The sequence below is a fragment of the Arachis hypogaea genome, chromosome 17 (assembly GCF_003086295.3).
Source record: "Arachis hypogaea cultivar Tifrunner chromosome 17, arahy.Tifrunner.gnm2.J5K5, whole genome shotgun sequence".
In the NCBI taxonomy this organism is placed as follows: domain Eukaryota; kingdom Viridiplantae; phylum Streptophyta; class Magnoliopsida; order Fabales; family Fabaceae; genus Arachis; species Arachis hypogaea.
The window spans coordinates 19,850,569-19,872,118 of NC_092052.1; the positions used below are offsets into that span (position 1 = coordinate 19,850,569).

The 21,550-nt window shown below is 30.0% G+C and overlaps 2 protein-coding genes and 1 long non-coding RNA gene across 4 annotated transcripts; 1 reads left to right on the forward strand and 2 right to left on the reverse strand.

Annotated features, from left to right (window-relative positions):
* Nucleotides 1–2,629: 2,629 nt before the first annotated feature.
* On the reverse strand, nucleotides 2,630–3,639 carry LOC112766716 (uncharacterized). The gene has a single exon (XM_025812609.3). The coding sequence runs from the start codon at nucleotides 3,578–3,580 to the stop codon at nucleotides 2,630–2,632; it is 951 nt and encodes a 316-aa protein (XP_025668394.2). The 5' UTR covers nucleotides 3,581–3,639.
* A 7,564-nt stretch (nucleotides 3,640–11,203) lies between these two features.
* Nucleotides 11,204–14,103, reverse strand: LOC140181109 (uncharacterized). Its single transcript, XR_011875770.1, has 2 exons — nucleotides 13,926–14,103; nucleotides 11,204–11,472 (listed from the first exon to the last, which is right to left on the reverse strand). It is a non-coding gene; the product is annotated as an uncharacterized lncRNA (long non-coding RNA).
* Nucleotides 14,104–16,063: 1,960 nt separating this feature from the next.
* On the forward strand, nucleotides 16,064–20,762 carry LOC112765854 (KH domain-containing protein At3g08620). 2 transcript variants are annotated; one of them, XM_025811713.3, is made up of 7 exons: nucleotides 16,064–16,638; nucleotides 16,730–16,818; nucleotides 17,132–17,301; nucleotides 17,396–17,518; nucleotides 17,619–17,735; nucleotides 18,710–18,853; nucleotides 20,118–20,762. In XM_025811713.3, the coding sequence occupies exons 1-7, from the start codon at nucleotides 16,541–16,543 to the stop codon at nucleotides 20,262–20,264; spliced, it is 888 nt and encodes a 295-aa protein (XP_025667498.1). In that variant the 5' UTR covers nucleotides 16,064–16,540; the 3' UTR covers nucleotides 20,265–20,762. The 2 variants fall into 2 exon arrangements, 1 of the variants encoding a protein (XP_025667498.1); XR_011875046.1 differs by having other exon boundaries at nucleotides 16,181–16,638; nucleotides 17,861–18,853.
* The last annotated feature ends 788 nt before the right edge of the window (nucleotides 20,763–21,550 follow it).

Below are 21,550 nucleotides of genomic sequence, written 5' to 3' on the forward strand. Positions count from 1 at the left end.
TGATTGTACAACTACCATAACACCTACAATGTTGTAAACAGCAGCCAAGTTCACAACCAGTCCAACATAAACTAACAAAACACATACAATGAATGTGCAAAAAAGTGAATTCCATACACATTGATACCTTTGTCTCCTACTTAGCATTTGAAAATACTTTATTTGGCTCTGCATTATTCCTATGATGTGGTCCCACTCACAACATGCGTCGTTGTCATCTGCAAAACTGATCCCATCCTTAGCTAACCCTCTGTCAAGACCATGATGCAAAGAAAATTGCGGCAACCCACCCTAATTCAAACGAAATATACGTGTCATGTATCATGCGAAAACTTGTGATCTAACACATACTATCAGCAACCCTACCAAGTTACATGAACATAAAAGACACATGACTAAAATCTAACCTTGTCATCGCTGAATATATTTTCCTTTGTCTGATTTCGCTGCTCTTTTTTCGATGAAGACTTCCATTGTAACTCGGTGCATATTCTCTTCGTGTGCCCAGTTTTCCTACAATTGGTGCACTTTCTTTTTTGACTCTTCTATGACCTTGTGCTTGGTTCTCCTTTAGTGCGAACCATAACTGCATCTTGTGCATCTCCTTCTCCCTTCCCTTTTGTTGGACCCACAGTTTAGTCACTTGCTTCAAGATAACAACACAGAAATCTTATACCTCATGGCCTTGTCAAACAATACTTTGTTCTTTGCACCAACAAACAACATCCACTGGATAGCTGCATGTAGCGTACCATGCCTCGGCAAGAAACTATGTCCTCCAATATCTTTGGTATTTCCATTGTAGTCATCCACTGCCTTGACGTCCTTTCTCCACCTATTGAGAATCAACCTGTCATGAATGCTCTTTAAATGTTCATGTTTCATGACAAAAAAACATATGCCTACATAGAAAACCTTCTTTCTCCCAAAGTTAACAACCAAAACAAACTCAATATCCTTCTTCACTTGTGTGAATATGACTTTTGTGTACACAAATGTAGCAAATTTCTTCAAAGAATAAAGACATGTCATCATAACAAGAATGTCGTACATTGAATTGAATTGGGCCACTGACTCATTATTCAATACTCACGAACTAGTAACTTAAGGTTCTGCACAAGCTCTAGGATAATGTGCCTTGAGTTCAAGAATTTCCTCAAGTGAGAATTAATACCCTCACACCAAGATGTATAAAACCTTATGCAAAACTTGCGATGCAAGTATGCATTTACCCACATATTCCTTTTATCATAAAGCTATAATGTCCAGTACTTATCAACTCAAAATGATCGGCAACTTGTGTCCATTCATCCTCAAAGCTATAAAGTCATACAATCACTTTGAGAACACCTCACAAAACATCTTATCTTGTGTTAGGAGTCACATTCTTCTGCAAATGCCATGCACACAACCGATGGGTGGCGGTGGCCTTAGGTAAAACTTCCCTAACGGTTGTAATCATTGACTCATCCCCGTCAGTCACAATAACAGAAGGAATTTTATCACATATTACTTCTAACAAGTTCTACAACATCCATTTGTACGAAACAATTCTCTCGTTCAAAACCAACCCAAAATTGAGTTTAAAAATAATATGTATTATTAATTATTAATATAAAAAATGATCTAAAATGATTTATATAATTAAAAAAGACGTTAAAAACAATAAAAAAGTAATGTCTACATTAATATTAATAAAATATCAACATATTATTATAAGAATTTAATTTGATGCATTAACAATATAAAATATTTTATACAGTCGTATAATTATTGTAGTCAATGTGAAAAACAATTATTTTTACTTATGTGATGTTATGTGATTAGATACACGTATAAAACTATTTTTCACTAACAGTACATTAAAATTAAATTTTAATTATAATTTATCAAAAAAGGTTGTGTGTGTGTCCAAAGTTTTTGGTATTAGTCCGTCTCATGTGTTGATGTAGATGTTGATACATCTTGTAGTTGAAAATTCAATAATTAAATTTAGTTTTAAGTCAAATTTGAATAACTATTTTAAATTTTGTGGTATTAAGAAGATAATAATTTAAAATTATTTTATTTAACTTAATATTTAATGTTTCATACAAGTAATATAAAAAATTATGTATTTATTATATATAATATTATTCAAATATTTAAATAATAATTAAAAAATATAAAGTAAAGTAATTTTATATTTTTTTAGCCGATTTTTTATTATTTCTCAAATATTTTTGTTTTAATTTTTGCTCCTTAACTTGATCTCGTAGTCACAAATCAGTAGGTGGCAAACTGAATCATACATGGCAAAAGTAGTGCAATCTGGAAGAATTTATTTTTAAAAGATTAAACCAAAATTTCTCAAAACTTGGCCAAATTTATAATTCAATTCATTCACTTAAGATAATTTTTCATTATTCAAAACTTCAATTTTTCTGGTAAAATTCGTCCAGACTCAACCAATTTCCGTGAAGCTAACTCGCATGGTGTATTCCAAAACCCAAATTTTATATAATTTTTAAACTATTCTAGATTTTGTTGAGATAAAATGCAAGAAAATTTTATATCTTTCAATTTCTGTATTTATTTTATATCTCATCTGTCAGAGGCAGTTTGAGCCTTACAAAAATGTAATATTGTTCTAAAAAATGTAAGTGTGTTCTATCTCTGGTCTTGTTCGAATCCTTCCTGCTGATGGCAACTTTGTGCCCCCAATATATTTTATCTCCAAAGCTTCACTATTATCAGCTACATATTCTAAATGTTGTATCCTTGCACCTTGTTTGGCTCTTCTCACAGCACCAACAACTACACCCAATATGACCAACAACAAAAACCCACCAACCAAACAAGGAATTAGTATACAAAAATCATACTTCTTGTTAGGGTCATGTGGTGATGGGGGAACTGATTTTGATTCCACCACTATTGAAAAATGCCCTTGTTGGAAACTTGAACATACATTATTGGGTAATAGTCTGTCAAATTGTACTGAACCATTTAAACCAAAGTACACACACTTAGACAATGAACCTGATTGTGGTAAATTGACATTAGAAAACTTTATCAAAATTGGATTTTTATAAGCTCTAATGTGCAATAATTCAGGTACCATTGAATGAGACAAATTGGTACCATTATAGGCCAATAGACCCAAAACTGGAGCCAAATATGTGTAACCATGTAAAGGGTAATATTTATTAGACAAATTGCCTAAGTTTTGGTATACCAATACAAGCCTCTCAACAAAAGGGTGCTCAATAACCCTTTTTGGGATCTCAAATTCTTTGTAGAATTGAACACCTCTATGCCACAAACTATCACTCCTAAGCCTCATTGCTGAGACCTTAACCCCATTTAGGGTTTTGGGCACTTTGGCATCATAGGGTACCCCAGATGTTATAGGCCTTGAAAATGTGTTAAAACCCAAATTTTGAAGTTGTGCATCTAACAACCTTGCTGAGACAACAGTATCATTTGGAAGTGGCAAAGAAAGAAGAAATGGGAATGATGAGAGCAGAACAAAGACAATTGTGAACATCATCAAGAGTATGTGAACAAAATAAAGAGAGAGAAATAAGGTAGGCCTCATAGGCCAATTTTTATGTGTACATATATAGATCGTTCATTGTTATGTGTTACTTATAAATGTATAGGTGCTAATTGTAATTTTTAAAAAGATTTTTTTTCGTTCGTTTTTCACAACATAAACAATGTTAACATTGAGAGGAAAACCACGTTAAGAAAAACAGAGGCATCTGATTTGCGCCACTTGTTTTTGGTGTGTTGAGTTCAGATAGCAAATAAATACTTAGCTAATTAGTTGAGTTTGAAATTCAAGGAGACATAAGAAAATCAAAAGGGTATATGTGTGATATGGAAAATGCTTGGGAATTAATCCATCAAAAAAAATGCTTGGGAATTAACAGAAAAGGAAACAACAAATTTCAGAAAGTATCAAATATCAAATTTTGGAAAGCAATAAATAGGCTGGAAGCTCAAGCTCGGCTAATAAAAGTTGAGCTTGACTCACGACTCGACTCATTAACAATCGAATTTATTTTTTAAATTCAAACTCGACTCACTAAAAGCTCATGAGTTGGCTCAAATAATAAGAACATAATCTATAATTCTATATCAATAAATTATAATTTATATATTTTAAAAAATATTTAAAAAAATCAATTTTATATATTATTTATCTATCAATAAATTATAAATTTTTTTATTTGTGTTCTACATTAAAATTATATATAAAAAATAATATAAAATTTAAAATAATTAAGATCATTAATATATGTGTATTAATATATATATAATCAAACGAGCTCACGAGTTAACGAGCTGAACTTATCTAAAGTCAACCTCAGCTTATTTAATTTATGAACTTAATTTCAAACTCAAACTTGACTCACCAGCTCACGAATTTAACTTATCAAGTTATTAACGAGTCGAACTTGAACTGACTTGATTCACTTCCAACTCTAGCAATAAAGAGGACATCGTGGCGTAAGGGTTAGATTTACTTACTGGGGAATGCTAGGTAAACAATGACTTTTTTGAACAACATGAACAACTACCAATCAAATAAAAACACACTACACTTCTAAATTACTCACCTAAATCTTAATATTAAAATAACCATCCGTATACCTAATGAAATGAACATCCAATATATCTATTGTTCACATTGTTTAATATTTTCATTGTCTACCTATACTTTTCCTTACTTTAATATGCATGTATATTGGTTTTTTTGTTGTTATTATTTATTACTTTCTTATATCTCTCTCTCTATATGACATGTCTCTAAAACCGAAATAGAATTAGAATTTAGTGAAATAAAATGAATTTTGATATAAAGTAATTTATGTTTATTAATTTCTGTAAAGTAATTTTGACAAAAGAAATAAAAAATATAACTTACCCAAAATCAGTTTGAGAGACAACAGGCAAGTAATGATTGAGAATTAGAAACCAGTTAAAACAACAACAAAATTAACTAGCAAAGTCAAGGCCTCCCCACAAGTTCTATATATATAACTACTGCAACTCTTATAACAAGTTCAATACAAACTTAACTATATTTGAGTAACAATCTATTTTGATCGCCTTCAATTTAAGCCTTTGCACCAACTTCTTAGCCTTATAGTAGTCCTTAGGTATGGCACTACCATTAGGAGTAGGTGCCCTAATTAAGCATACAGAAACACTAGAGAATTGCACCAACCTGAACATTAAAAAAACTTTAAAAAAATAAATTTATATATCAGGCACACACATGAAATCAAATAATCAAAGGAGAAACATAACAAATTTTATTTTTTAATTTTTAATTGAAGATAAGCATGGACAAATCATCCTTGAGTTCCAAAACTTGGAGGCAGAATATCTTTAATGCACCTTCTCAAGCTCTTCTCTTCTGGACATATATAAAGACAAAAGCCTAAAGAATATTGTCTATAGAACTTATCATCTAATAGTAGTAGTAGTATAACAGAGAGTAGATCAAATGATAGACTGATACATTGGTGTCCTATTATCTTGATTGGTCGATATAACTAGATTTTAGAAGTTAATTTCAAGCTACATTAATCAACTTTTTTCAAAATCAATACTCAGATTAATTATTAGGTGAATTCTTTTCAACTGTCTCTGAAATAAAGGATAAATTATACGTTTAATAATTATTGAATGAAATTGATTAGTTTATCATAATTAACTTTAATTTTTAATTTAATCTAAATTTTGATAACCTAACCAATTAATCATACTAGATATAATTTTTTTTACAAATTATAAAATCACTATAAAAATTTCATATTTTTTTACTATTTTTTTCATATTATACACCTATTAATTAGTTCCAACTACAAAATAAAAAATTCAAAAAATAAGAAAACAAATAAAAAGAAAATTCAAGAGATATAAAAATTTAAAAATTTAAAAACTCTTTTTGTGACAATTCTTTTTGTTTTTTAATTTTTTCAAAAATCTTTTCTATTTCTTCTAGAAAACTTTTTAAGTTTCTCTCTTTTCATGTCCCATACAAATTGATATTCTCTCCCTTCTCACTATTATTTTTATTAATTAAGTATCTCTTATATATTTTAGTTAATTTATCATGTAATATAATAATGAGAAATTCACATTAATAGTAGTTTAATTTATAACCCAAAATTATTATCATTCAATTTTTTAATGTGAAAGGTATTATTTATAATTTTTTTGTCACTATAATAATATTGATCATAATTACCACCAACACCAATATATGAATAAGGAAAATTATGATTAATTATTATAAAAGATAATTTATTTTTATTTTAAAGAGAATTGAGTAGAATTTACCTATAAAATTAAATATCATTAGATCTGACCTTATTATACTCGATTATTTATTGGTTCTATAACAATTTAATTAATTCAATTCAAATTCAAAGGGGTAACCAATTTATCTGAAATCGTGAATACCCCTAAGGCGGGGTGCAACTCCCTTAAAAGCTCCATAGAATTAAAATATAATACATTAATGAGACTCAAAAGATAATTTTGTTTTAAAAGAAAAAGTTAAGAGTTAACCACCAAAAATGCCTCCGAATTATTTAAACATTGATAAAATATACTCGAATTTTACTATCGACAAAAATGTATTTAAATAATTTAAAAACATAACAAAAATATCTAATAATAAATATATGTATTTTCAAAAAATACCTTAGACAATGAATTTTAATGTATTTTTTTGCAAGCATGATTATAAAAATAAAATATTATTATACTTAAAATTTAGTGATTTTTCGTTAAATATATTTTTTTTATAATTTTTTTTGTTAACAACCAATAATACTTTTAAAAAATCACAAAACAATATATACTTAACAAAAAATCACTCAATTTTAAAAATAATAATATCTCATTTTTCTAAGCATGCTTACAAAAAATCGCATTAAAAATCAATCTCTAGTATATTTTTTGAGAAATATATATTTAATGTTAGTTTTTTTTGCAAGATTATCTAACATCAAATATGTATTTTTTAAAAAATACATTAGAGATTAAATTTTAATATCATTTTTTACAAGCATGAATAAAAAAATTAGATATTATTATTTTTAAAATTTGATAATTTTTCGTTAGGTATATTTTTTTTTGTAAGTTTTTTGTTAACAATTAATAATAATTTTAAAAAATCACAAAAAAATATATACTTAAAAAAATACCAAATTTTAAGAATAATAATATCTTATTTTTTTAATTATACTTTCAAAAAATCACATTAAAATTCAATTTTTAAGACATTTTTTAAAAATATATATTTAATATTGGATATTTTTATCGCGTTTTTAAATTATTTAAAGACATTTTTATCAATAATAAAATTCATATATAAGCATTTAAATAATTCAGGCTATTTTTTGTGATTAACCCAAAAGTTAATAAATAAACATTGTGGGATGACTATGATAATTGTGACCTGTATATCTTGTGGCTTATTTGCTCCACACAGCCACAGAGACAGACACAGAGACAGAAGTCCTTGTCCTTGGCCCAACATGCACATTCCCAGTTAATTTATTTTCTTCAATTAAAACACCTCATTGTTCTAGGAATCCTATGCTTCACTTCTAAATTACTCCAACTGCTGCGTTCTATAATAATTTGTTCATATTTGGTATAAACATTATTATTACGTTTATATCTTGTACATGCATGCTGCATACATTGTTAAAACTTTGATAATGGCCAATTCAATTAAAATATCATAAAGCAGAAAAGATATTTTTTCTGTCTTCTCTTTGCTGACACGAAATTTTAATATTAATTTATTCATACATATATGACGACAAGTAGTATATCGGAATAAAGCCAAAGCAAGGAATCTAAAAGGAGTGTTCATAGTTTCACATAGACAAGTCTTTTATATACTGATATTATCATTGTTAATGCCTTAATGGATATTTGAATTTTGCATATTCATATAAGTTAGTACAAAGATTATGTTGGGTACTAAAACTTACAAATTAACCATTGGCCATTCATGCGGCTTTTTTTTTTTTTTCAAAATAAAATGATTAAATTTTTTAATTTCTAAAACAAATAAAAATCACAAATAATTATTAAAATCCAACCAACGTCAACAAAAATGCTTCAATCTCTGATAAAAATAATAGCATGTAAAATGCCTTTACTTGTGGTATAATTATAGTTAATAATAACAACTTGAGTAAAATGTTTTTGTTGACTATTATATTATAGATCATCAACAACGGCATATTTTGTGTCACCAAATCACCATATATAATACCTTAAATTGAGTTGTTTAATTTTCAAGGTTGGGAATCAATGAATCTCCAACTATGCTCTAGTGCCACCACTAGGTGGAGAAGAAAATGTTAAGGTCTTAAGAGTTTAAGAAATATATCTACTTTGTAGATGTCAAAATTAAACATAAAAACATTTTGATATGCCATGGATTTAAGAAATACATATCTTTGTCACGTTATTATTATATACAAAAAAAAAATGAAACCACTAAAAATCTCTAGAAAAGAAAAATAAATCTTTGGCTGATTTGCTAAGGTGCCTAAATTTAATATAAAGGAGTGGGTCTCACATCAATATATGTTTTCAACACTAAAAATTGTTTATGTTTCCACCAAGTATTTGTAAGGCACCACAGAATTTTCCATTGTTATTAATGTGGTAAGTAATTATCATATGTATAAAATTACTTTTTTCGTAAATTTAAATTAATAAGAAGATATATATAAATAATTATATCTTTAATGTATTTTTTATGCAATAATTTTTTTTAGGTTTGGAAAAATTGATTGAAAAAGAATAATATACCATTCACATGTATAATTTATGTATTTATCATTTTTTTAACAGTAATAAATTCCAACCCTTTTTCTTATGAAATAATTGTTTTAGAATATAAAACACAAAGATAAAAGATAAAAATAAAATATAAAAAAGTATTTTTTTTTTGTTATTTATAATTTTTAAGTGAACATAAAATAAAATAAAATTTATTGATAAAAATATTTTACCTTTTTATCTTTGTCTTTTTGTAAAACAGGTCTATATTATTCCAGGTTTTTTTTTTATTTGACACAGTTAAACAGATCGATAAAACATTAGCATCGCATGATGAAGGAGTTAAACAACAAAGTAAAACATTGTTAAAGGAATGAAAGAGCAGTAGGTAGATTTGATTATAAGTATATCATATGGTAATTTAATAGCATGTTACATATGTGATTGATATATTCAATCAACGAGTTTAATATTAGAGGTGTACATGGTTCGATCCGATTTCGGTCTGAAATATTTTGGAACAAGTTAATTCTAAGAGAAAATGACAAAAAAGTTCCTAACCTTTTGTCATGCGAACATTTTCGTCTCTGACCATTGAAAAATACTTTTAAGTCCCTGACCTTCATAAAATTTGGACTGATCAGTCCTCCGTCCAAATGCCTCTGTTAGGGACTGATCCGTCCAAATGTCTCCGTCAGGGACTGATCTGTCCAAGTTTTGTGAAGGTCAGGGACTTAAAAGTATTTTTCAATGGTCAGAGACAAAAATGTCTGCGGGACAAAAGGTCAAGGACCTATTTGTTCTTTTCTCTAATTCTAATTTAAAGTGGTTTGGGATTGATCCGGAGAAAGAAAACAAAATTTGGGAGAGTAACTAAATTAGGATCGGGTCATAGCTCGAATCACCTGATTCCGGCATAATGAAGTTCATATTTCTCCAAATTTCTCGTGTTCTTCAAATTCTAGGACACGCACACACATAGCGCACAAGACAGCGAAGGCACACAGCCTTCTTCTCTCAGCACGCACTCGACGCAGCCACACACCCTCAGAACTCAGTCCCTTCATGGATCACGAACGGCGCTGCCACCCTTCCCCTCAGCCCTCTCTTTATCTCTCACCAACTGCCGTCACCCTTTTCCGCTCAGTCTTCTCTCTATCTCTCACTAACTACTGTCACCTTTTCCCTCTCAGCCCTCTCTCTGTCTCTCATTAGCCACCGTCATGGCTCCTGTCACGGCGTCACCACTCACCAGCCTCAAAGTCACGATGGTGCTGCACTGCTTCTCGCCTCTTGGTGACGATGACCCTCAACGACGACGACTGCTTCTCTCCTCTCGGTCACGACAGTGTTGCCCCCGGTCGTCCTCTTCTTCTCTGCCGCTGGTCTTTTTCTTCTTCTCTTCTCTGACCTCTACTCAAGCTCAAGTAAATAATTAATGTTCTGATTAGGCGTGTTTATTGTTCTAATTAAAATTTTTATTACTGTTCTGAATCTTGATTATTGAAAATTTTGATTAGGTGTTTATTGTTCTTCCTGTTTCAGTATTTGATTATTGTTCTGACTAGGTATTTATTGTTCTAATCAGAATTTTGATTATTGTTCTGACTCTATTGATTATTGAAAATTCTAATTAGGTGTTTATTGTTCTTCCTATTTCAGTGTTTTGTTCTTATTTTGTTCTGATTATCGCTAAACTTTTGATGCGTTGTTGATTATTGTTGATTTTTTTTATTTTGTTTATTTAGACAACGAACAATGGAGGGAGGAGATAATTATATTCCTCCACAAATCACTGAGGAGAATAAGACTTGATTTTCACTCGGTATAATTATGACCTAAGAGTGTTTAGATTTTATTAGGTTTAGAGTCGGGTTAGAGTCTAAACAATAGACCTAATATATATTTAAGGTCAGATTTAGGTTAGGACAAATCCAATTTTACCCAATTCATGTACATTATTAGAGCTTATGATCAAATGACAATTCAATGATACAAATAATAATAATAATAATAATTTTTTTTTCTAACTAATTGGAGCAAATGCATATCCAAACACACGCTATTATTGGAGGGTGCATGATTGATTTAGGTTTAGTATCATAATTACCATGCATGCTTTAGTTGACATGTCTCTAACTACATAAAGGAGGCAGGCCTTTTTTGCTTCCTTTCTTTCTTGAGTTGTGTAACATCCTAATTACCCTAAACCTTATTTTATGTCGTAAAACAAAGGATAATTAAAGGTCACAACAATTCTAAGGCTTATACAATAATATATATAGAAAGAAATAGTAATTTTAGAAGCCCAATAAAGAAATAAACTCAAAAATAGAGTTACAAAAGCGCGAAGCATTCACACGAAGCTAAAAGCAATAAAGCACAAGATATATGTAGATATATGAGTATAATAGTCATAAAGTACTAGTCATAGCCTGCGGAGTTTAAGCCAGCTAGTTACATATAGACATAACAGAGTTTTGAGTTAAAACAACTTATACAACTTATCTCTCATAGTCAAGCCTCTAAGGCAACAAAGTAATAAAGGTACTAAAAATAGAGAGAACTATAACAAAATATCCAAAATGACTCCAAAAGATGATAAGGATCCTCCGCTCTGTCACCATCACGTAATTCATCGAGGTGGATTATGACCTGCATCTGAAAAATAACAACAAAATATGGTATGAGAACCAGAGGTTCTCAATATGGTAACAGTACCAGTAATGTAAGATATAAGATTCCGGGATGCCAAAGACAATCCTAAAACTTTATATCCAGCATAAGATTCAAACTTAAAACATAAATAAATCTAAAACCATAACTTTAAAACCATAATGAAACAGGGTATTCAATCCTAAGGAATTTTTAGACTAACATTCACACCGCTGTCCCACAGCTTTCGCCAGCCTAACTGCCACGAGATCCCATCGCCACCGCCTACTGATCCTCTTCAATTCCAGTAGAAAACACAAGTAATTTTCAAGTATAGCAGGTAAATCAAGAAGCACTTAAGCATGTTATACAATTAGGCATATTATGCAAGTAAACAAAGCAAGCAACCATATAGAAGATGCACATGATGAATGTCTGCCCTATTAGCTGTGATATCACATTGTCGGTTCAATTGCCAACATGACACATCTCCATGGAGATGTTGCCTTTCAGTCACGAATAAAATGGGTACCCCAGGGATATCGTGCCCGGCACACAGTCCAGGGATGTAGTGCCCGCATAGACTCTTGTGATTCCGAAAGGATGCGAGCGGGATACTCAGCCACAGACCTCACATCTCAACGTAAGCGGGACTAACCACCACCCTTATGCCGCCACCGTGACCTCGACAAGCGGGATTAACCTACCGTCCCTGCCAGGCGCATAACGTCTCAATAATTCTAGTATCAAACATTATATATTTCATCAGTGATCACTTTCAGTATTTAATCTTTCTCATTTATCTTCGAGTCCCAGACTCGTCACAAACATTTTCAATTTTCTCATCTCCACAACTCATCATACTCATCATCAACATAGTACTCCGACAGTCCACTCACAAACTTCAGAAACTTAAATCTCCGTCTTCTAAACTTTTTACCAGAAAATGTCTAGTTAGACTCACTTAGGGTATTCTCTATGTTTCAAGCCTAAAAACAAGTTAAGACACCCTAGATAAGCGTTACGAAAGTTTACAAGCTTGCCGGAAAGGTAAAACAGTTAAAAACAAGGTTTTCATTGAAAAACAGGATAGTGTGCATACGCATAGGGTTGTGCGTACGCACACAAAGTAAAATTTTCCATTTTGTGTGTACGTATGGATACGCGCGAACGCCCTCAACAGAATGCACTTCCCAGCGTATGCATACGCATGATGTTGTGCATATGCACAACTTGCAAATTTCACAAGGTGCGTGTGTGCGCACTAAAGTGTGCGAACGCTCTCAACAGTAGGCATATCTCTGTGTGTGCGTGCGCACCAGAGTGTGCGTATGCAGTATGCACGTTTTCAAAATTTACAGGGTGTGCGTGCACACAATGGTGTGTGTACGCACAAGTGAAAACATTGTCCCTGTTCAGAGCACGCGCACAACAGTGTACGTGGGCACACATACCAGAAATCACAAATTCTGTAACATCACAGAATTTCAGATTTTTGACACCAACTTCCAACGATCATATCTTTTTCTACAAAATTCTGATTTCCACTAAATCTATAGCGTTTTAAAGCTCTTTGAATTATCTTTAATTTGATATCAAATGCAACCAATTTCAAAAATTGTAGCTCAAAATATGATCTGCCAAAGTTGGACCAAAAATTCATTTCTACCAAAAACCTTAAAAACTCAATTTCACTAAATCTCTCAATTCAAAACCAATTGCTCTACGTCCAAACCAGTCCTCATTTATCTAAATCATATTCATACATATTCCAATTCATTTCACAACCTGCAATTCACATTTTCATCCTTTCCACACCTAATCATCATTAAATCTATAATCTTTCAAACAATATGCAACAACATCCACATCAATAATTTCTTATACATAAATTCATCACTTACCACCCATCACTATCATAATAGTTATCCACTACGAATCATAACTCAACATCAATAATTCATCATCATACAATATTAACTCAAAATCAACACCATTTATAAACAACAACCTCATTTCAACAATTATCAACAATCAATCTAATCCTATCATAAGGTCCACTAGCCTAAGTGTTCAGAAATATTACATATTACATAGAGAAAACCGAAACCATATCTTGGCCGATTTTCAATATGCACAAAACAATAATTTGAGTCCAAACCGAGCCTCCGATCACCAACCAATCCACCAATCAACTCCAACAAGCATCAACAATTTAATTTTTCTAAGCTATACACATTAATTTACCACAAATCAACAACTAGAGTTCCTAAATACACAATTTCACAAGGGTAAAGAGTTTTCTTATCTTTTCCGATGGTATTTGGGGCACAAACCACCAATAACCCAACCTTAGATACGACCTAATCAATCAAAACACAAAAATTCACTCAAAACCAACACCTACATTTTCGAATTTCTTAGGACTGCAGAAAGGAGAGAAAATTTCAAAATCTTACCAACACAAGTTATATGAAATTAATGGGCTCGGCGAGAGCTTCACGTAGCCACAAACGACACACAAATTGGAGCACCATAACTCGAGTTATGATCAAAAGAGTGAGAATGTGAATAGTGTTCTCTTCCGTCTTCTCTAACCCTACTAGCTGCTGTGTTTGTGTTATTATGAAGTGTGGTGAGGCTGAAATGGCCTCACTTAAGGTTATATATATATGTTGGGCTTAGGTCCAACTTGGGCTCGGTCCAACCCGTTAGCGTTTTTGTCCCGTTTAGCCCAAAATTGGGCCAAACTTTTAAAATTAGCACCCGATTTTCAATTTTAATTATTTTTTTAAGTTTTTCTACTATTTTTATTGCTCTCACACAGTACCAGACAAATTTAAGCAGGTACTGCCGACTAATTTACCGGTATATATTTTTATGCAAATTTTTTGCAGAAAATTATATTTTTCAACTAAAAAAATGTACTAAATCTAAAAATTATATTTAAAATTTCTAATTAACATTCTAAATTTTTGGATCCTATTTCAAGCAATTAATTTAATTTAATTAAGCCACTAATTAATCGCGATTTTTACAAGTTGAAATGAAAATTTTGAACACCTCACTCTTTGACTACCATAATATATATGTACACCATCAATTGATGGGGTTAATTATATGGGAGCTACTCAAATGAAGATGCAAAAAATATCTTTTTATGAAGATGTTTTGTATAAAAGTGTGATTTATTAATTTGACCACACTTCAAATAAAAACAACACTTTTATAACATATCAAAATCTAACCCTACAATCCATCATCTAAGGGTCAAAAAGAAAAATTATCACATGAAGACAATTATAATATCTTCATAGGAGTACCCACCTAATTATATTGGGTATGTAATAGTTTGTTGGTTACCGATAAAATTTTAAATAAATTTTTGATATATAATAAATTAATCATTAATCTATTAGAATAAAAAATATCGTTAAAAAAATCATTAAAAAATGTAACTACTTATGTTAAATGCGATTGAAAAGAATTCTAACATAATGAAATTGCGTCTTACTAATAAATACGTTTTGGTCCAATAATAAAAGGTTTGATATGACAAAAACTGGAAAAAAAATTTTCTTTTAATTAAATGTGATTCACCAAAATATACATGGATTAATACATAAAGAAGTATATAATGGTCATAAGAAAAACACGTGTAAGTTAATTTAATCTCTGAAAAATTTAATGTTTTAATTAGTCTTTTTCAAAAGAACATGTTGTGTTAATGTATTATAGATAACGGTTGATATGTGAGACAAAATATATTACAGGTCCCGTTCTTAACAAAAAATTTAATAAGAGAGTAATATACTAATATTATATGACTAATAAAATTTATTTATTATTTTTAATTAATATTTAATTTATATTTTAAATATTAAATTTTAAATTTAAATATATAAAAATAAAATATTAGATGGCTAATATCAATAAAAAGTTACCCTTTAATATCTTATTAATAAAATGATTAACTTAACTCACATTAGTATATTTTTAAAATTAAATTAAAATATTAAATTTTTATGAATCAAATTAATGTGAATAAACACTTAAATTAATCACTAAAAAATTTAAATTAAATATTTTAGTCACTAATAAAAATTTTAGTTTTTTAAAAATTCTCAAAATTTATTCTTATTAAATAAATTAGTTTTCTTGCCCCTTTCAATCTAATTTTTATGATAAAAAAAATTAAATTTCTAAAAGATATTATTTTAAAATAAATTAATTATTTTTTAAAACGATAAAAAGACTAATTTACTCGATAGGAATGATTTTTGAAAATTTCTAAAAAATAAAATTTTATTAAAGATCGAAATATTTATCTAAATTTTTTTTAAAATTAATTTAGATATTCACTCATTAATTGATGCATGATCTTTTACTAACTAATTTGGAATTATCCCATAAATATATTGAGTATAACAAATTGAAAAATTTTTATGTGTACCGACATATTAGTATTTCAATAAGATTTTAATTATAAAAAATATATAATATATAATTAAGATCAACGATTAAAAATCACTGAAACACTATATGAGTATAGTTGAAAAATTTTCTAACGAATTACAGCCAAAAAAAAGAAGTTAATAAGTATGGAATTGGTGAAGTTATGAGAGAAGGTTAACCGCCTTAGCCAACATGTATGGATAGGACTTAGGAGTATCTGATTTGATTACATATACACACAAACAATGATTACAACCTTGCATATGCAAACATAAAGTCAACAAAACAAGAATTAAAAGGCTAAGATTGAGAGATAGATAATAAAGAGAAAGAGAGAGACCCTTTTAAGGCTTTTATATATGCATTTACTACTTAGCTATTTGAAAGGTGGCCCTCCGTTTTATATATATATTTCTAGATTTGTACATTTCCTTCTTCCACTTAATTACCATTATTTTTTTTTCCTCTTTTTTCTTTCATTAAATATAAAAATCTGAGGTGATGAATGATTACATGATGATTTTTTAGACCAGACGCATCAGTCTCAAGCACCCCTTTTCTTCTATCTTCTATCTTCTTTCTTCTTTGAATTTTATCAGAAGCAATCATATTAGAACTGATGTCTGGTTTGTATAATAATCAGATTTCATCTCATTCATCAATAAGAGCCAATTCACCAAATATAAACATGAGGAACAATTTTGATCTTGATAGCAGGTACTTACATACATCTTAGATCATTCTATTCTTCTTCAGATATTTATAATCAAATTAAAGCTTTTATTTATTTATTAATTGTTTGTTATAGTCAATACTTAGCTGAGTTGCTAGCAGAACACCAGAAGCTTGGACCCTTTGTGCAAGTCCTTCCCTTCTGTAGCAGACTCTTAAATCAAGGTCGGTTATTATTATTATTATTATTATTGTTAAAATTTAATTTTATAATTTTATACATACATCTAATCATAAACATTTCAGTAAAAATAACTATTTTTTAAGTTGACTGCATTTTCTAAAAGAATAAATATGATTGAGTAACTATGTAAAATGTTTTACATGATGAACGAATCAAAATTAAACTCTTATTATTACGAAGGTTGTTGATTAATGAGAAAATTTTGATATATTAAAGGTCTCTCTTATTATTGTTCTATGATTCATTTCAACTTATTGTGAGTGCTAATTCGAATATTATGTTATTAATTAGCAGAGATTCTAAAGGTTTCTGGAAAGAATAATGGATTATTGATGCAGAACCAAGGAATTAGTAGTGAATATGAAAACAGAATAATGCAGTTTGGAAGCCACAAACCAACAACTCTTGTGGCTTCTTCAGACATGTCACCAAACTTCACTGGTTGGAACAGCCTGTCACATGAAGTAATAACCACTTTTATTTTTGTTCTATTATTATTATTATTCATTATTGGACCATTCTGTACAATTTATTTTTCTTTTGAAAATGTTAAATCAGATGTTAGGTGGAGGACAAGGACTAAATAATAATGTTGATTGGCAAACAGCACCACTTGTCTCAAGTCCTCACATTGTGAAGAAGATTTTACGCTTAGATATTCCTAGTGATAGCTATCCAAATGTAAGATTTTTTGTTTATGATTTTACAAAGGAAGGAATGTTAATGTGGTGTGTCATCATATAACTTGTTTTGTTGATGTATCATTATCAATGTGTTTCAGTTCAATTTTGTTGGGAGACTGCTTGGTCCGAGGGGCAATTCACTCAAGAGAGTGGAAGCTACCACAGGTTGCCGTGTATATATCAGAGGGAAAGGTTCAATCAAAGATCTAGACAAGGTATTAATCTCGTTATGATGATCTCGTATTCTGTTGATACCGTTAGAGATATAATCAGTTATACATTTTTTTTATTACAACAACAACAATAAAATCATGTTTACAGAAAGACTGTTTACATGTAGATCTCGTTTGACCACCTTATGGATAGTCTTCTTAGATCTTCCTCTGTCTTTCACCCCTTATCCATCTTCCATCTCATCCACCCTCCTGACTGGGTATTCTATCGGTCTTCTTCTCACATGTTCAAACCACCTGAAACGCGATTCAACCATCTTTTCCACAATGGGTGCTACTCTAACTCTCTCTCTTATATCTTCGTTCCTTATTTTATCTAATCGCGTATGACCACTCATCCATCTCAACATCTTTATCTCTGCCATACTTAACTTATGTTCGTGCTCCCTTTTGGCCGCCCAACACTCCGTACCATAAAGCATAGCCGGTCTTATAGCGATGCGATAGAATTTACCTTTAAGTTTTAAAGGCACTTTTTTGTTGCATATAAAACCAGATGCACTCCGCCATTTTGACCAACCTGCTTGGATCCTATGATTTACATACTGTTCAATCTTTCCATTATCCCGTATGATGCACCCAAGATACTTAAAACTTTTAACTTTTCGTAGTATGTTTTTTCCAATCTTCACCTCTATATTAGAGTTTTTCCTTCTCAAATTGAACTTACATTCCATATATTCCATCTTGCTACTAAAACTTCTATGATAAAAAAAATCTAGAATTCGATCATGGTTGATTTCCAAAAGAAAAAACTCTAGTATATGACAAATAAAAAATAAAAGAAAACTTATGCAAAATTCTCGCAAATCTGAAAAAGACTCTCAGGGTAATAACTATTCATGTTAGGAGAAATGATATGTTAAGAGATAAAGTTGTTTTTGTTTGTTGAAGAAAATATGTTTTAATATTTATTAGTACTATTTTGTAAGTGTTAATTTGAACTGAATTTGAAGGAAGAGTTGTTAAGGGGTAGGCCAGGGTATGAGCACCTGAATGAACCTCTACACGTTTTGATTGAAGCAGAACTACCTCCCAACATTGTTGATCTAAGGCTCAGGCAAGCACAAGAAATCTTACAAGAGCTACTTAAACCTGTTGTATGTCATCTCTCTCTCTCTTCTTCTTTTTTTTTTTTTTTTTTGTTGTTGTTTATTTATTTACCTTGATATATTCTCTACATTTACATGCCCTCTCTGCTAAGGGTTTTCATTTTTATGTTTTTTCTTTGGGCACTTTGTTCTAACGTTATTACAATTGATTAGCCAAAAAATTAACTTTTTAAGAAAATCTAACTGTATAACAAATAAGAGTTTAGGTATTAGCATGCAAATTATATTAAGAAAAAAAAATTTAAGTGTCAGTTGTTTTAATTTATATTGGTCAATATTTTTAGTCAACAGTCTAATATCTTTTAATCTAGTAGCTCAGTATTATACTTTTAGACAACATTTTTAAATATTGTTGGCTAACTACCAACCAAAAACAATAAACTGTGTTGGCATTATAGCATTGTTGTATAAAGTCTAAAAGTAAATGAGTATGTGTAAACACATAATAGCATGATAATTTAGATGTTAAATTCTTTAAAAAATTATTAGTTTTGTATTTAATTTATTAAATATGATATTTTGACACTTAAAAATAAGATGTCTGTTAGGGGTGTTCATGGATCGAATTCAATCCCCATATCCGCAGTATTTATCCGAATCCGATCCGAAAATTACAGATTTTGTGTAGGTATCCTCAAAAAAAATAAAATAAATAAGTAAATATTCTTTTTATATTTTATTTCAACTAATAATTATCATATATGTTGTATTATTTTAATTTATTATTTAAGAAAAGTATGTTTAATATTATTTTAAGAGTAAACATATTTAAAAGAATAGAAAAAAAATGAATTTTATTGATATTTTTTTAATAAAAATAAATGTTTAAAAATATTTTTGTGTTTTGCGGATATATCCGATATCCGATCCGATCCGATCCGATCCGCAAATGTGTAGATCGGATCGAATCCAAGCTTAAAAGCTGCGGATATTGGATCCAATCCGATCCGATGATGTTAGTGGAGATCAGATCCAAATTTTGGCCATATCCAATCCACGTTCACCCCTAATGTCTATAAATACCAAACTGAATCCAATAGTAAGAAAGTTGGAAAGTTAAAAATCTTTTTAACTTTTTTACTTTGCACTCTTCTGTTATGTCTTTATTATTCTTTTCTGCATGTAACTAGAAAGTGAGTTTTGTTTTGAGTAAAATATTCTATGTAGTAGTACTATTGCAAGTACATTCAGTTGAGGTGAATTCTTGTGATGTTTGGAATTATTGCTTATTCTCTTTTATTTTCACATGCAGGATGAGTCACAAGACTTGTACAAGAGGCAACAACTAAGAGAACTTGCTATGCTCAATTCCAATTTTAGAGAAGATAGCCCTCAACTGAGTGGTAGTGTTTCTCCATTCACTTCTAATGAAATTAAAAGGGCCAAACTTGACCAATAATGGCTTCTGGTTATATCTAAAAAGCAAAATTATTGCTGCATTTTGAGCCAAAAAAATTGTGTAAAAGGGTATGTTAAAAATGTGTAGAAGGCCTTGCTTAAGCTCATTTGGTGGATCAAAATTAAAAAGAAAAAAAAAAGAAAAAAGGAAAAAGTCTAGAGATGGAACCAGAAGGTGCCCTATGAACACAATTATATTACCTCATAGTTAGTTACTTATATATTAAAAGAAAATGGGTCTCGGCTTTTTATGAATCTGCAATTTATATTTTGTGTATGTAGAATATGGGTAATTAAATTGTGTCTATTTTATTCATTGTCATAGTTAATTGCATCATTAGCCTTGCAACTCTAGCATAGTTTTAATTAAGTACTATCTATTTTGAACAATTCAAATATGTAATGTGTATAATAAATATGAAATTTGGGATCATGTAAAATGTTATATTGGATGATAGCATGGGAAAGAAGAGGTTCATGTGTACTTTATTGGGCAAAACTTCATTATCATTGCAATATTTTTAGTAGTATATTTTTTTTGGTTGCACACAGTATTTTCTAATCGACAAACTAAGAACTAATATATCACGGATCTGAACTTCATTTAAGGGTTTGTCGTTAGTCAATGGGTTGTTGCGCCTACATGCACAATGCGAGATTTGAATATCCAACATTTACTTAAGCGAACGAGTGAATTGACACTCGACAATCTTAAATTGATTATATTTTTAGTAGCATGTAACATATTAATATCTAATGGGTAGGGCATAGAGGTTAACATAGATGTTGAATATTTTGTCCCCAACTTTACTTAGCCAAGATAATCATCTTTTGGGGCTTGACTTTTTAATGATTGTGTGTGTAAAGTGTGACTATTCTAGATCCCTTTTGTCCACAATGGGGCCAGTATTGTATGTCACCAATTGCAAACCAAGATCCCTATCCTAATTGCCAAACCCCATTTTCACCATAATCATGATGAGCTTAACATCTGCTTTATAACTAGATTCATTCACAATAATTGAGATGAGCTCATGTTTATATTATCATTATATATACTGTTCTTTTAGTTGTTCTTGACAATGACATCATATTACGACATGAAACATATCCAATCAAGGAACATTGTAATTGGCATATGAGTTTTTGTGAGTAATGAGTTATAGGGGCGCACTCTATTTTTGAAGTGCAATTTTGGCAATTTTCAAGGACTTCAGAAGTAATTAGGTTTTTTAATTTTTCTTACATATAAATTTTATGTATTGTTCAATTGGAAATAATCTTATT